Source organism: Molothrus aeneus, chromosome 3 (assembly GCF_037042795.1).
Source record: "Molothrus aeneus isolate 106 chromosome 3, BPBGC_Maene_1.0, whole genome shotgun sequence".
Classification (NCBI taxonomy): Eukaryota; Metazoa; Chordata; class Aves; order Passeriformes; family Icteridae; genus Molothrus; species Molothrus aeneus.
This window is the reverse complement of record NC_089648.1, coordinates 28,316,111-28,332,759: the sequence shown is the minus strand read 5'-3', so window position 1 is coordinate 28,332,759 and position 16,649 is coordinate 28,316,111. Positions and strand designations below refer to the sequence as shown.

The following is a 16,649-nucleotide window of genomic DNA, read 5'->3' as shown; positions in this document are numbered from 1 at the left end:
TAGCTAGCTGAGGCAAAGAAGTTCCCTGAACTTTTTTTTTCCTTTTCTTTGGACCTGTTTAAACCTGCTCTGGACCGAACACCCAGAAGAGCACTGGCAGCTCTCACCTGTGGGCCACCAGGCCAGGCCTGGGCCACGGCCTTTCCAGCACTGGATGGACTGATAAGAAGAGACTGAATGAGTTGAGCTACAGCCCATGGAGGGGACTTCCTGAGTTTCTCATCTCTTTTGGAGCAGCAAGAGGTTTTATTGCTTAATATTCTTTAGGTTTTATTGTTCAATAAACAGTTTTTTCCACTTTTCTCCAAGGAGGTATTTTTCCCAAACCAGTTGGGGGGAGAGGGTGATTGAATCTGCTTTCTAGAGGAACCCCTTTGGGGGTTCTCTCCCAAATTTGCCCTGAACCAGGACACCATCCAACTAGAGATTTAGAGCATAATCTCCCTTATGAGACATGGCAGAACTGTGAGATGAGTAAGGGCTCAGGCAGACTGCTTGCTTGACACATCATATTGTGATAGGGAATCCTTCCCACTGTCTCCAATGAATTCTGTTTTGAGACAACAAAAACACAGTTTGGCTGTTCTGGATGTTATGGACATGACTGGAGACTTAGATATTTAGGGGTTAATGATTCATGTAACAGTGAACCTGAGCAGGCACAGCCTGCGAGGTGCTGCGCATGCAGTGGGGCATTCAGGCCCAAGTTGTGCTGCACAGATCCCTTGGCTACCAAATAAATTCACTGAGTTCTCAGGAGAACACCTTCTAAGAATGAAGCTGTTTTCTTGTAAGAAAATCATACAAAGGCTCAAAAGAGCAAAAGGGAGACCTTCTCTGCATGGCCGGGATCTGTACTGCTCTTGTGCAGTGTGCCATGGGGAAATCATTCAGGCTCTGTCCAACGCTGCATGGATGCAGGGCACCCAGCATGTGATGGGATTTGCAAGATTTGCCTCCTATCTTCCTCCTCTTATTCTGTCTTACCAAAGCAGTTACCCTATCAAGCCATTTGTTGCTAAACCTTTCTCACTGACATCTGGAAAAAGCTGGGCACTCTCTCACCCCACCCAACCATGTAGAACAAGGAATCAAAACTGAACCAATGAGATCAGTGATTCATGTAAGAACAAAACATACAAAATCTGTTAGAATTTGTAGGCAACTTAAATAATGTCACTCACAAAAAAAATTTGTTAAATAAATTTCGACATTTGCTCAAATGTTTGTAGAAAAGTTACCTTAAAAAAGCTTCACTGAACTTTATACTCTTTTTCAGGAAACAAATCAACATAAAACATGGATGTGAATAGCCAATATATCTTGTATGCTGAAGTTATTGGATGCATTTTAAGTGTAATTTGTTTGAACTGTAATTTTAAAAAAAATCAGTATTCAAAGAAATTATTCAAAACAGTTTTTAGCTGTCTCCTTATTAAAGTCTAGCCTCACAAAACTTTGTATTCTCTTAACCTTTGCTATTCAGTAGTAACACAATGAGCACTCTTAATTTTGAAAGAATTTATTTCATATATAAAAGTGAATTAGTAATATTATTAGCCTTAGAAGTATTAAAATAGTGATAATTCTCAGAACACTGGAAATATATTCTTGTAGGTTTATGGTTGGTGGTCAGTTTCCAAATTACAGAATTGGTACAGCCATTAAAAGGGGCTGACATTAACACTGTTGAGACTAGAGGAGAAAATTAGGTTTATTTGCATCAAAAATCAGACTGAATAAAATATGTTTCCTATATGTTTAAGATTATTCCTTTAGCCTTATTTTATTTTTATCCTTCTTTGTTAAGGAAGGCAGGAGTTATTTTAGTAGTTGTTTTAGCTTTCCATGTCAGCACTTTGATTACTCTTAAAGCCCTTGGAGGGCAGTAGAGAAACAGAAGAGTACAAACTCATTAGAGGTAATTCACCAATGTGCAGTAACAGGTTTTGTTTCAAAGGGAAATTATTTCACACTGACCCCATGGAACATAACAGTTCTGCATGCTACTAAAATATATTGATATAGACATCATTGCTGATGTTTGAAGTTAATTGGCTCTGAGCTTAAAGTGTGGTTTCCTTAAAGTAAGACTGCATCATACTAAAAATTAAACACTTCCCTCTCAAAGAGGACTTTAAAGAATCTTCACACAAAAATGGGGAATCCCTTTTGATGACTTGAAATTTAGATTCTATTTTCCCCTGGCCACATCACTGTGGAGTAATGGTTGTCTGAGCTCCCTGACAAGTACCTCCTCAATTACTGCAGCTTAGATTATTATTCTAAGGCAAAACAGCACTAATTGTAGTTAGCCCTCATATGCCATCAGAGAGGTAAAGCAGTAACTTACTGCTTACCTATGAATTAATCTAGTCATTCTTGACTAATGGTTCTATAACTTCAGTTTTTACATTTGTGCTATACATGATGTCAAAAAATTCCTTACTTCTGGATAAATAAGAACACATTAGGAAGAACTTTTCTGATAGGTCATAATTAAAGTGAAATTCAGTAACATTTGGTCACATATACACTAGAACCAAGAACCTGTTGGAGAGAAAAGGCTCATTCATAAATGCACAGCAAACTAAGAGCTTTAGAAAAGTATTCCTAATTTGAACCCTCCTGCAAAACATAAGGCGGCAGTAAGTATTTAAATAGTCTTCTACCAGCTTTGTTTTACAGCAATTATTTCATACCTTTATGTGTTGAAAACAATCAATGTCCTTGTAGAAACATGGAATTCTCTACAGCTACAAACAGAATTAGACTGTCAATATTAAATTCAATTTCTTCATAGTTCTGTGCAGGAATCTGTATATGCATACATATTCAGTACCTAGTTTTAAAACTATGACATTTTCCAGAGCATGCGACCCCAAATATCTGTTTCAAAATTGCAGTTATATTATTAAAATTCTTATAAAATGTTAAATTGAATGAGTTCAGATAAAATATTTCAAATTACCTAATAAATGAAATTATTAATCTAATAAACTTGAATAACTTGATAGCATTAAATCTAATAAGTAAAAATACTATTTACTATTCTGTGTCCATGCAAAAATGGACACAGCACTAAATTATACTATGCAAACTAGCCTCTGACTAAAATTTTGGTCTGAATGCCACAGGAAGCAGATAAATTAGATTAGAATCCTAAACTTCATCATGAAAGACACTGTAATGACACACAGCCTTCATAGCACTGATGTGTCATAAAGCAATAAGTTCTACTTCCATTTTTCAGGTAAAGAAACTGAAACAATTAGACCAATTCACAGCCCAGTCCCACACTTTGCATTTGTCTGCTGCTTTCCTAATCTCTAGACTAGCTTCTTTCATAAAGAGCAATCTTGAAAACTATTTTGTACATACATATCCTAGATACCCCATACTGCATGAAAAAACAAAGCTCCATTTAAACACAAAATATTGTACTGCAAGATTTTTTTTAATAAATAGAAAAAGATAAATTTTATTTATTTTTAATAAATAAAATTTAATAACATGTGAATAACATAATTAGTTATTTCAAAATAAAATTCTATTGATTTTTATTGTCCCACTGAAAAATTTCAGCATGTTTCCTGCTCTTGTATCAGCAGTGATTTTATTGCTATTTACAAATGTCTGTTACTATCATGTTGAATGATAAAATCCATGGCACCCAGCATCATTTCAGGGTACTTGTGAATCCAGTAAACAACTCACTTATTCACACCTATTTAGTGTTTGCTCAGCTATTTAAAAATAACACAGACTATAAATTATTACTTCAGACTTGGAGACTAGGACTTGGATTTCCTATAAATTGGAAATCTTGAACATCACCAGCTGGAGCATTCATGATCTACAAACCTTTGTTTACTACCTTGCTCCAATCACTAGGCGCTAGTGTCTGATCAATGACTACTTTTGTAACAACCATCTTTTCTGAAGGAAATATACGATTCTTTGGAGCTACTTGTGGCCTATTTTCTAGCTGTAACTTACCTTATTTCACAATTGCATATTCTAGAAAAATACTTATCCTTGAAGTAAAAGGTCCAAATAGAAGCAGAGAGATTCTCATTACTGCTGTAAGGAAATACCACCTGTTCCATGTCTCTGCCCCACGCAGTCATACATGCCATACAAAGAGACAGGCTGCCATGAGAAAAACAAGTGCACCTTCTTGTCATTGGCAGCAAGAGATCACTTCTGCATAATAGCAGTGAACACTTTTAATCCTTTCACCTTTGGTTACTCCCTACCCTCCATACATGCAAAATAACAAAACATTTCGGCACTATTGACGGAATTGTGAAAACAAAGTGTTCTGATTAAATTAACACTGAGATCAGTAGCACAACTTCAAAAAGTCCTTAAACAATGTAATAGGGTATACGAAAATTATTCCTCTTGGTTTTAATGATTTTCTGTATTTATTACTTACGGCAAATCTTCCATTTTGGAAGTCTCATGTCTTGGGTCCAGCAGATCATAGCCACATTCATTGTAGATTTCTAAGTAGGAAACATGAGTTGTGTACACTTTACTGCTATCCTGGACAAGAAAAAAAATAGTGTTATAAACAGAAGTCAGAAGTAGATTAGAAGACAAATTTATTTCTGTGGCTTCTAGGTCACTTTCTCACTTTGTCTCTTTTCATGGGTATGGTGCACATGTTCAATTTCTGATACTTTCAAGTTTTGTGTTACTATATATATAAGGACTCAAGAAGAAGAAAGGGGAAAAAAAAATAAACCCACAAAAACTCCCAACCAAAATAGAGACACACACAGCACTCACTAAAACAAAAATCCCCCACAAAAACCACTATTACCATGAGTTTAGTCTGGGATTTTTAATTGATTCTGTATACTTTAAAAAGTCTGTATATATTTAAACATGCGAGCTGCTTACAGAACTATGCAACATGGCATTTTTCACTTCTGCACTAAAAAAAGAATTTTTTTAAAAAGGTAAATGCTCATATTGTGGATAGAAAGACTGTGCTTAAAGAAAAAAACAAAGCGAAAGTAAAAACAGCAACAACAATAAGATTTACTTAATTTAGAAACATCAGTGACATACTGGTTTTCATTCTCTTCATCATAACATTAGAGCACTGCATACGATATGATGTCAGCTGTTCTCTGCAATCACAATTCTTTTGGTAAATTATATTGCCAAAATGTAATTTAACACAACTGAGTTTTGCTGACAATTTTCCCCTGCCCCAAAGCCAAATCCAAACAACATAAACCTCAAAATAGTGGACTATGATTTCCAAAATTAAAGAAATAAAAGAAACTAAAAAAATCAGTCACTTTTTTTTCAGCAGAACAAACCACTGTGAAAGCACTGATATCTCAGTTGAAATGTAATAATTCAATCCACTGCAGGTTTTTTGCAAAATACTTTGAGATGTAACTTGTCACTTTCATTTAATAATTATTTCCCATGTTTTTTTAATTGGTTATGACAGTTCACTGGGGACATAATTTAAAAGATATACTACAGATGGATGGAAAAAATGTAGTAAGGAACAGTTCAAACAGGATGCCATGGAAATGGGAGAATTTCTAAATTAAAAGGAGATGTTATTAAAAACAAAGGTCTTGATGTGCTTCTCATTTAGTTCTCCAATTTTGTTTCTTTGGTTTCAAATTGTGCTGTCTTTGTCCAAGTAAGAGCTTAACAAGTCTTGTATTTCATGTCCCTGATTTCACTTTCTCCTGTTTCATCCTACTTAGGGTTAGAAGGCAAATCATTCTTGTCCACTATTTGAGCACCTTCCAAACCATAGTTGTAGGTATAAAGAAATGCAACAGGGGAAAGATATGAAAAGAAAGGCAAGAGGAAAGATAAAACACCAAGAAGAGGCCCTTTAAAATGCACTAAGAAAAAAGATTATATGAAACAATGATCTGGAAGCAGGAAAATTGAAATAGCCCCATAAGTGTAACTAAGTATAACTTTTGTCCAAACCCAGAGTCTGAAATGGGAAACATTCGTATTTCTGTGTTGAGAATCTGACAAACATACTAGTTAATTCTCATCAAGCTATTTTTCTTTACTACATAATTAATATTAGAAAAGAATGTTGGTGTGTTAACACTGTTGTTGGCAATTACACCATAAACCTGTTCACTTTCTACAACACAAGTAATCCATGGAGGTTGTGTGAGTGCAGCAGAAAGTCTAAGACAACATGATCATGTGGGTTTTTTTCATTTCCATTCCCACAACGGCAAGTTTTTGTGCACTTGCCACATGCTGTGTACATTTACCTGCCAAAGCCATACTTCCAAAGAGCCAAAGTAATTACTCACTTTTGTTAACCCTTACTGAGACAGGGCACATTAGTGTGACTGAGCCATATACCCTTCTGCAAACAGATTGGTATTCTGTAGTACACAACTGAAAGAGTATAAATGTACAGTGGAATGATTTATGTTAATGGCAAATAATATTTAAATTGGCTTAATTAAATAGCTTTGCTAAAATGTGAAGATTAATGAGTCATAGGCCTGGTGGAATAAATGAAGAGACAAAACATAAATTACACCAGACTCCTCTCTTCACTTTCTCCTATAATTATAAAAGTACTGGAATAATTGACTGTGTTGACTCATGTAAGTATTTCAGACACTAAAAGAAAATTAAATTTCTCACAAACATAATAAACATAAAAAAAAATCAGTGTGCATACTCTGGCACATCCTTTCACTTATTGACTCATTTCATCACATAAAAAGTCAAAAATGAAATGCAATGCATGCAATACAAAACCAGAGTGGAGTTGATATAAGTGTTAGACAAGGAGAACAACTTGTGTGATCTGAAGGTATGCTGCACCAACTAAAAATAGCCTGGGTTTTACAACGACAAAAGCCCCCCACAATGATGCCCATAATTTTCAGACTATTGCAATAAACCAGATAGCCAAAACAACTACAAATATATTCTTGCACACAGGAAGTACCGTGTCAAGTTCAATATTTTATTAAGCATTAGTTTTAGGACTTCCACTAATACTTTTATAAAAACAAGCATTAGCAATAGTTAAATATTTGAAACCAGACATTAGAAATTAACAGAAAATAATGTTCCATACCTTTTGCAATTGATCAAAAATATAAGATAAAGTCCTGGGAATGATGCCTCGATCACTGTAACGTTCTGCTCCTCCCGTGATGGTAAAAGTTTTGCCACTGCCTGTCTGACCATATGCAAAGATAGTACCATTGTATCCAGCCAAAACACTATACAATTATATAAAGGAAGATAATTAACATTTAAGGCAGAACATATTGTCCATGATCATCTTTGTATAGAACCAAAATACAATTAACAGTAATTCTAAATTGCATAGCAACTAGCTTTGGTAATACAAGAGTACACTTTAATATATATACCCTAGATTCTATAGAATTTAAACTATCTAGAATGGAAGGATTTCTTGATGCCTTGACTTAATCCATTATTAGCTGATCATACTTATTACTATTTACACTACCTTTTCATACTTTTTAGTATGGCAGATGATTTTCTGCAAGGATATTTAATCTATTTAAAGACTGTAGATGTCTAGAATTGTGCTATTCATATAGTAGGAGAATCAAGAAATATTTCATATAGAACCTCATTAAATGCAAAAAGAGAAAACTACATTATAGTTAGAAACTCATGTAATGATACTGTTATACCAGGGTCCAGCTTTTATTCTGAGACTATGACTATACTGAATGACCAGACTATGCTTTGAAAAGGGTATGCAGGAGAACATGTGCTTAAATCAGTGTAATAAAATCTTCCTTTACTAAGAAAACGCACAAACACACATTGGTAATAGCAAACTTTTCTGTTATAAATATGACTGTACAAGAATCTTCAATAGAACAGACAAAATAGCTGTTAATGACATAGCATGAAATGGCATTCAGATTCATCTTTTTCACACCTCTTATTTCTGTTTGCAGAAGTGCCTAATGAAAGTCCAGTTCAAATATCTTTCTTTAATTCACCACACTGCCACCATTGACTTCCACCTTATTTCCACTAAACAGTAGATAAGCTTAATCATCTTAAATTTTGGATTGGAGTTACTATGCTTAAGGACCTACCCATTTTGTTCAACAAACCGAAAAGTAAAAATTATTCTTGTGCAATTTGTTTAAAGAAGTGATAAATAAACTACAATTTTAATAAATAAAAAGAGGGAAAACAACCCTTGTGTAAGAGGAAAAGAAACATGTATATAGATAGCTGCTGGTCTGGCGCCACAAGAGATGCAATGATTCTCCAACTTATTAAAGTTTATTTAAAGGCTTGGGTAGTTGCCAAATTGCTTATTTTAATCCATTACAGTAGGATGTCAAAGACAAAACCAGAAACATGTTGAAAGGAGCTACAGCGAACATCTGCTCCCAAAATGCACAAAGATGGAATATATATAGATATTAGATTCCAGATGTTACAAATCAAAACAGCTACTATGATAAAACACCTCATTCATCTATCTTAGGAATTTCTAGTGCCCACTGTCACAATATCTGAATGCTGACGACAGTAATGAGTTGTCAGAAGGTAGGGGGTATCAACAGAAGTTCAGACACGGCAGATTCAAACCTAGCAAGAGGAAATGATTCCTCAAGTAAATTGTAGTTAAGCTGTGCAACTCTTTGCCATGCCATGTTTTGGACATTAAAATGTCACACAGGCTTCAGCAGAAATTGGACTAAATCACCAAAACTTTCACCAAACACAAAATTTTTCTTCAGGGCTACTAATCACAGAGAAATTACAAAGTCACTAAACTACAAATAACTAAAGACTAAGAGGATACATGTAGGAGGCAGCTCTACATGCTTACTTTGTTTTGTTCCTCTGAGCATTGTCTGCTAGTCCCTGTCAGAGACAACATAGTGCACTAGATGGAACCTTGCTCTGATGCTCTATAGTTGCACTTCAGCTCCTACAGATGAGCTCTTTGGCTCTTCAGAGCTGGCAACTGGGGTTGTTAAATTTTCTTACTCCTCTTCTTTAAAGGTGTGTCTTGCAATGTGTTAAAAACTAATAAACGTGTGGCTGCAAACTATTAACTCAACATGTTTGTATTCTGATTTCTAACCAGTATGGAAAAAGCTGTTGATTAGAATCACCTCACATGTAAACACAGGATAAAATGTCACATACCATATGCCATCAAAACAGCTGCAAAAGTCAGTGAGTTTTCTTTTTGCTATTTGATTCATATATATTCTTATATTTTCTGCAGTGCATCAGCACAGCTCTGAAAAGCTTTCTGGAAAACCCTGACCGCCCATAAAATGTGAACATATCCATGTCAATAATGCATTCTTCTAAACCAATGTAATTATAGGTTACCTTAATATTGCATTGCATAGATGATTTTGATTCCACAGTTATGTTCTTTAAATTCTCAGCCAGAAGTCAACCTTATTTTCTAAATTTATGTGTGAGTAACTAGATGTGTGCGTATAATTATATACAAATAACTGCATCCTGTCCATATTTACAACAGGCATTTCTTTCATTCAGAGTGTATTACAACTACCACCAAGTCAATTAAGGACAGCCTGCTTGAGGTGCTAAGGAAGCCTGTAAGGAAAGAATACAAGCAATAATTCCAGTGAAACTGCTGGCAAAGCCTTTTAAGAGCAACATTCAACTCCATGAGGACAGGATGGAGAGCAAATTCCTTTCTTAGTCTGAGAAACAAAATACTTTGATAAATAAGAGACAAGGGACTAGGTGTTCAGGCAAGACTGACAAAGGTCCTTTGGCCCAGAAGCAAGCTGTACAGATCTTGCCTCCTGAAAAAAGCAGAGGGGAAGATGCAGTGAAAATGAACAGCCTCTACTGCATCGGCTTGTGGAGAGAACATTAAATTTATGAACTACACAATAGTTAAAAGTTTGTGCATACACATATACTTATGAAAAAACATATTTCAAAACTGAAGAGATATAACTACCACTCTAAGTATAATAGCATGAATATTAGTCAGTATCAATTTCGAAGGCCCGTATGTGATAACATGGATTAAGTAAAAAATGCAGTTTTGATGTGTCTTATTCACACTTACTTTAAGTAACTTCATTTGGAATCAATGGCCATACAGGATGTTTTAGCAATGAGCCTTGTGGACAACATAGGAAATAGTTGTTGGAGACACACTTGGCTCTTTTTCACGTCTAAGTACTTCAAGGAAAAAAAACTCCAACCAAAACTCCATCAATCTATTTTTAGGTCATTTTCCCAACAAGTTTAACACTGAAAAGGTAACTATATTTAGATGGACCAATACCAAAACAATCAATACATCAATACCTACTTACTAAATACTCAGGAAGTTGAAGATTTGTATCTAGTATTTTTGACCCAAGATGCATAACTCTCTCAGGAAAATAAAAAGCTCAAAAACTTTCATAAACTGTTAGCCACCCATAAAATGCTGTTTAAGAAAACAACATCAAACTGTACTGCATAATTACCATTGGGAAACTGATGGGTCCCTCACATGCTAGAGAGGGATATACACATGGTCTCTTTCATCCTGAAATATAACTGCAGCAGGTACGAAAAAAGTTGGCAACATCCATCATGACAAGAAAAGAGCAGAGCATATCTTCTAAACAGCATCCACCAAAGGGATCCTCAAAGATGCTCACTTGCAAATTAAGGCTGTCTCCAACAGTGGAAGTGATTCTTTACTAGGAAAGGTTGGTAGAGAATCAGCAGCTTTTTTTCTGCCTTTTCAGTAAAACCTACTTTGCAAGATGTCAGTTCCCACAAACAAAGTCTGCATTTTTACTCTTTGAGTATCTGAACAAAAGTCCCAAATTTTTGTTAAATTCAGGATTTGAAACTACACAGGTTCACATGTATAGTGATGGTAGTCATGTGAGGACTTAAAAATATGCATAAATATCATACACTAAAAGTGTATTTTCAGTCATGCACCCTTGGTGTTTTCACAATACCTAGATTTTTTTTTCCCTCTCTGAAGGATGAATTTCGGCATGGTTAAGAAGACATTTTGTTGAATAAGTAGTCTCTGTACTGCTTCAAACAAAACATATTAAAGACCCATAATCCAAGGAGAAGCTTTGCAGAAAAGATCTTTCATGCATTTATACAATATTGTAGGAACACCCTGTTCAGAAGTTCATGGACAACTTCCAGACAGATTAGCCAAAACACTGTTGGAGAAATCTGTCTCCAGCATATTTTACCAAAGTTGTGATTGCCAGAGCTACTGGAGGGTCTTACTTTTTTATCAATACCTAATCAATAAGAGAGACCTAAAAGCACCTACTGCAGAGAAAAAAACCCTTTAAAATACAACACTCAAAATCTTCCCTAAAATTGTATGTTTGTTTCATTCTATTACGGAATTGAGAGGGATCATCTTCATTATTCACTAAAACATGCAGGCATATATTTGTAACACTTTGTGATAGACTTACTCTCTACAAGAAAAGAATAATATATATTAAAGTCTGTTTCTAACAAGTCGTTGATTTTACTTTGCTTGTACTGCTTATAACCACATATTCCATGTTTCTATCTGGAAAACATGGACAAATGAAATATGTCAAGGAAAACTTAATTTGCCACATGCATGAGCAGTAAGTCTGATTTGTTCAAGTTCATACCTGTGGACAATAAGATGCATTGAATGGGGACAAATCTCATTGACCTGAATTTCTGCATATAAGGAAATCTCAAAGACTGGCAAAGACTTCAAGTTCTGTTAAGCTAAGATTTCCACAAAAACCATGACATTTCAGGGAAAACATGGACATGCAACAGGTCTGAAAAAAGTTGCATTTCAATCTTATTTAATATACTGAGCTGTCTTCATGGCTTATTAATGTGTGGAAGATCTGTTTCATGACTGTCAAGAAAGGCCCCAAAAAGTCAGTTGCCAATTCAAAGAGGGCAGACCGAAACAAATACAATATCAATATTTTAGATTTAACTCATGATACCAGAATATCAGTATTTCCAGATTTTGTAGCATAAATTATAATTACATCAACACTTGGTAAATACACATTTTAAAATTGAATATTTTTGTGTTTCAGTGAAAATACATGTCGTCAAGTCATATGAAGCTTCACATGTTAAAAAACTGAAAGTAAGAAAAAATGTTTGATATGTTATAAATGTACATCTATGTAACCACATCTACATAAGTTTTCTGCATCTTGAGGTGAGTGGGATGATAAATGTTAATCTTGTCTTTTTGATCACTGTAAGAAAAATTGATTTAAAGCAAAATATTGAAGAAACATCATGATTGTTTGACAAGTATTATGAACTCAAGAAGTATTTATGCAATAAGAAAGTCTCCTTAGAAAAGTTAATATCATTGAACAACACAAAACTGTGCAAAAAGATTTTGTATGGTGGAAAACAGAATAAGAGAGTGCATGGGAAAAAAGCAAATAACAGCATCAATTGCAGGCAAGCAACTCCCAAAGTATGAATAATTATTGTTTATTACATGCCTAAATCTTCTTTATTCTTTTATTCTGCATTATAATTTATCATCAAATTATATGTTCTCTTCAAGATGATTATAATTCAGAAAAGGATTAGATCTGTTCTTACATTTTACCCAAAGAATTGAATGCTTCTTTTCTGATCAAGCACTGAAAACTTAGTGTAGGTTTCTAGCAACACAAAAGCTTGTGCTTCACCTTACAGAGCTAAACAGCAACAACATGAAACAAAAAGAAAGCATTGAATATATTCTCTATGTTGCCTAGGATTTAAATGACACCTTCTCCAAGCAAAAGGTGCTTTGTGCACACAGCAGACTAAGGAGGTTGATTTCATACCACTGCTAAATAAACCCAATCATATATTATGGCAGCAACATGATGGGGTTAAATTAAAAATGTTCAAGTTTTACCTCCAGCTATGACACAGACTACTAAAAAATATCCCCCAACAGCAGTGTTTGAGACAGGAATTTCAGTACTCCTAGTATTTTTTCTAACCAGAATACTAAGGGATACTTTCCCTCAACTGGGAAAGAATTCTCTACCTGGAAAGTATTAAGATCATGATCCACGGCTTATTCAATTCAATGACCACCTTTCCGGTATGTTGCTGAGTTTTAGGGGAAAAATTTGATGCAGCAAATTTTTGCTGTTGTAAATGCTTGAGCATACTATAGGATTTGAACTTATCTGCATACATTAAAAGCACATCAAATATCTTAGAAACTCCCAACATACATTCTACAAGTATTTTTTTCCCAACAAACATGGAATACTCTTAATTTTAGTACATCTCTTGTTTTGAAAAAGAGACATAGAAAAACAGAAGACTGAAGCAAATATTCCTTATATATTCCACTTTCAGTAAAATGTTAATACCACTTAATAACCTAAGTGCTGCTACACAAAAGCTTATGTAATGATGATTGCTCAAGAAAATCAGTTTTGGCTTTGTGAAAAATTAATTATGATATGTGGTCTCTTCTGCACTTTGGACTTTGAGAAACTATCCATTATCAAGCATAGGACAATTTTTTACATTAATGTAAATGAGAGCAATACCATGTGTTTTTTTTTCCCCTCAAGTTTCTCACTCACTTATCAAGTAACTTGCATGTTCTAACTTACTTGCAATTAATGGTGATTTCACAACATGCACAGTGAGATCAGAACTTCCAATTTGAAAATTTAGTTCAGACTCCTATGTAAATGAATGCTGTTACAGAACTATCAACTGACACTTCCAGTCACTCCACTGCCTTGTCTCATTCCTGAAAGCTGTCTAATTCCTAAATATAGTGTGATACAGAAGTATAACTCATGGAAGCAATTCCACTTAAATTGATAGATATGTTATGTTTACAACGTCCTAACATTCCTCAAGTGAGAAATTCCTCAAGTGAGAGCTAGACAATTTATAGGTAGTTACTACAGTCTAAAAATATCATTCAGTACTTTGTCCTTGAGTATTTGAGACAATATAAATAGTGGTAAAAGCCCAGTGACAGTAGACAGAGGTTGAAAGCAGACTGAGGTTGTTCTATTGTGGTTGGGTTTTCTGACTACATTTTGTTTTAATTTCCAGTGAAGATCATTTGTTCTATTTAAAGCTTACGGACACAGAACTTTTCATTTGTTTTTTCATTTGTTTCTGTGCTCATTGTTAATGAGACTTTAGGGAGGCTTTTGCCTAAGTATAACCAGGAACTCTGCTTCCTCTGCTGCTGCACTGTTTTTGCTGAATCAAACAGAACAGTTACCTTCAAAATTAGCAAAAAAAAAAAAAAAAAAAGAGAAAATAAACTCTGGTCCTTGAGTTCTGTCCCCACTTTTGGGCTCCCCAGCAGATGAAAAACGCACTTAAGAAACTGGAATGAGCCTGGCAGAACCAATTGAATTCAGCATGTCATGCACAAGAAGCCAAGTGAACTGTTTCCTATCAAACTAGCAAAGAGAAAGCCTTATATGTACCTAATTACCACCTTCTGCCATTGATCATTAGGGATGGACTCAAATTCCTCCCAGAGGTTTACACTGGTAGAAAACAAAGCTGAGGTCACAAGTGGCAAGAGAAGAAACTCCAAGTGGGTATAAGGAAAATATTCTTCACAGTGAGAGTAGTTAAGCCTTGGAACAGGTTCTCAGATGAATTGTGGGATTCCAATCTTTGGACATTTTTGCATCTCTATTGGACGAGAGCCCAAGAAATGTAACCTAGAAGCCAGACTTGCTTTCCTCAGAAGATTGTTCCAGATGACCTACAGAGATCCCTTCTTACTTAATTATTCTAATAGGTTAAGAAAGCTTTGTACAAAAATTTTATAATATGAATAAATAAAACAATGAAAAATGCTTATTAAGTAAGACTAAATTCTGTATGTGTTTTTAAGTAGGTAAGAGAAAATCCTGAGAACAACTTGGATCTTAAAAGCTTATTTATTTTCTTAGTTTATTTTGGCTTCACATTATCATTTTTACCCGAGTTCTGCCATCTTCATTTTAAATGTGTAGTAGCATAAAAGCATGTGGTCAAAACAAATATTCAATACTACAAAACATTAGACTAATGAAAAAAGCAGAAGTCACCAGTATCTCTGATATTTGGATACTGTTGGCCCTCTCTATCTCAGTTCCTGCAGATCTGAACTTTTTTTTTAATCAGTGTCCCTCATTTTCCTTCCTTCTATCTCATGAAACCTCAATTCATCGATATTAAAAAATAAATTAACCAAATCCTGGCAAAACCAGCCCCCCTCCACCCCTTCTCACCCTTCCAAATTATACTGAAGATAAAAGGAAGGAAGAACTTAATTTCAAGGATCTGGAAAATAAGTTTTCAGGAGAATTTGTCTTCACAGAGACTCAGCTTTCCGGTATCTTCTAACACTTGGAGGTCCAACTAAAGTTTCTTTTAATTAAAATAAACAAAGTATCTCAGTATAACTTCTTGTTTCTTTATGTCTTTGCCAGATTTGTGGAACAAATCTAAATTGGTAATGCTTCATCTTTAAAAAAGAAAACTGATTTGAATGCAACAGTTTTGAGGAATTAGTGCAGGCAAGTTTCCTTAGAAATTTCAGAAGTTTTCCTACTGGGGAAAAAAAAAAGCAATATATTTTCTTGTTTTGACAAGATCTCTAAATATATTTAGAATTTCACCATAAACACTATAACATAAGTGACACAAAGATATTCTGAATCAAAGCTGTCAAAATAACTTAAATTAAGCAACCTTCTTGAACAACTCTAAATTGCACAATTTATGTCAAAACAAACAAGCAACTAACAGTCATTTGAGAAGAAATATCAATGACACTTCTCACTTTTTATTGCCTCATAATTGTACTCACTTTGAGAAAGAACAGCAAGCATTGCTAATTTCTCAATTAGGGGAAAGTTTAGGCTATATTTCTTTCAAGATGACATCTGAAACAATGTGTCCTTTTGCTCTATATAGATTCTACAGGTCTTTGTGAGGCAGATCACTACTTTCAACATTGTGTGGCAAGTATATCCAGGTATAAAATAAATAGCTCTTAATAAAAATGTTTTTACTACATTTTCTGTAAGACTACACAGCAGAAAGAAGCCCCACAAAACCAGTTGAGAGTCAACTGAAGTAGTTTATATATTACAAACACTAATTCTTAGGATAAATATAACCCATAAGAAACCAGAACCTGCAGAATTGGGAGCATCATCCCCAAGGCCATCAGATTTTTCAAAAGATCATAGGTGATGACATTAGGTTTATGAACAGCTAAGCTAATTCTTATTTGCATGAGAACTGAAAATATTTTCAAATGTTATTATTTAAAAAACCAAGAAATCTAATACCAAAACATTGAGTTTTCAGTTCATTTTAGAACTGAAAAATCAATGAATTCAAAACAGTTAGCATTTTCTACTTAATTTCTGGTTGCATACATAAACATAATACCAATATTTGAAATTTTGAGAGTAGCCTTGTTTAGTTGTGAGGCTAAAGCAATGCTTAGCCATAGCAAACTTTTAAAGTAGAGTGTTATTTATTTTTTTCTGGTTTTGATACAGTAACAGAATTAGTGGTGCTTCTTAAACTCTGCACAAAAACATTATCAAGAATATATATTTAAAATT

General features: G+C 34.4%; 1 protein-coding gene across 1 annotated transcript in view; it reads right to left on the bottom strand.

The window, feature by feature from the left end:
• Nucleotides 1–16,649, bottom strand: part of KIF6 (kinesin family member 6) — a 154,018-nt gene that overhangs the window by 131,649 nt on the left and 5,720 nt on the right. Inside the window, exons 4-5 of the mRNA XM_066547877.1 lie at nt 7,109–7,256; nt 4,442–4,551 (exon numbers count right to left, since the gene is read on the bottom strand). Of these exons, the coding sequence (XP_066403974.1) occupies nt 4,442–4,551; nt 7,109–7,256 (258 nt within the window). The remainder of the gene's footprint in view (nt 1–4,441; nt 4,552–7,108; nt 7,257–16,649) is intronic.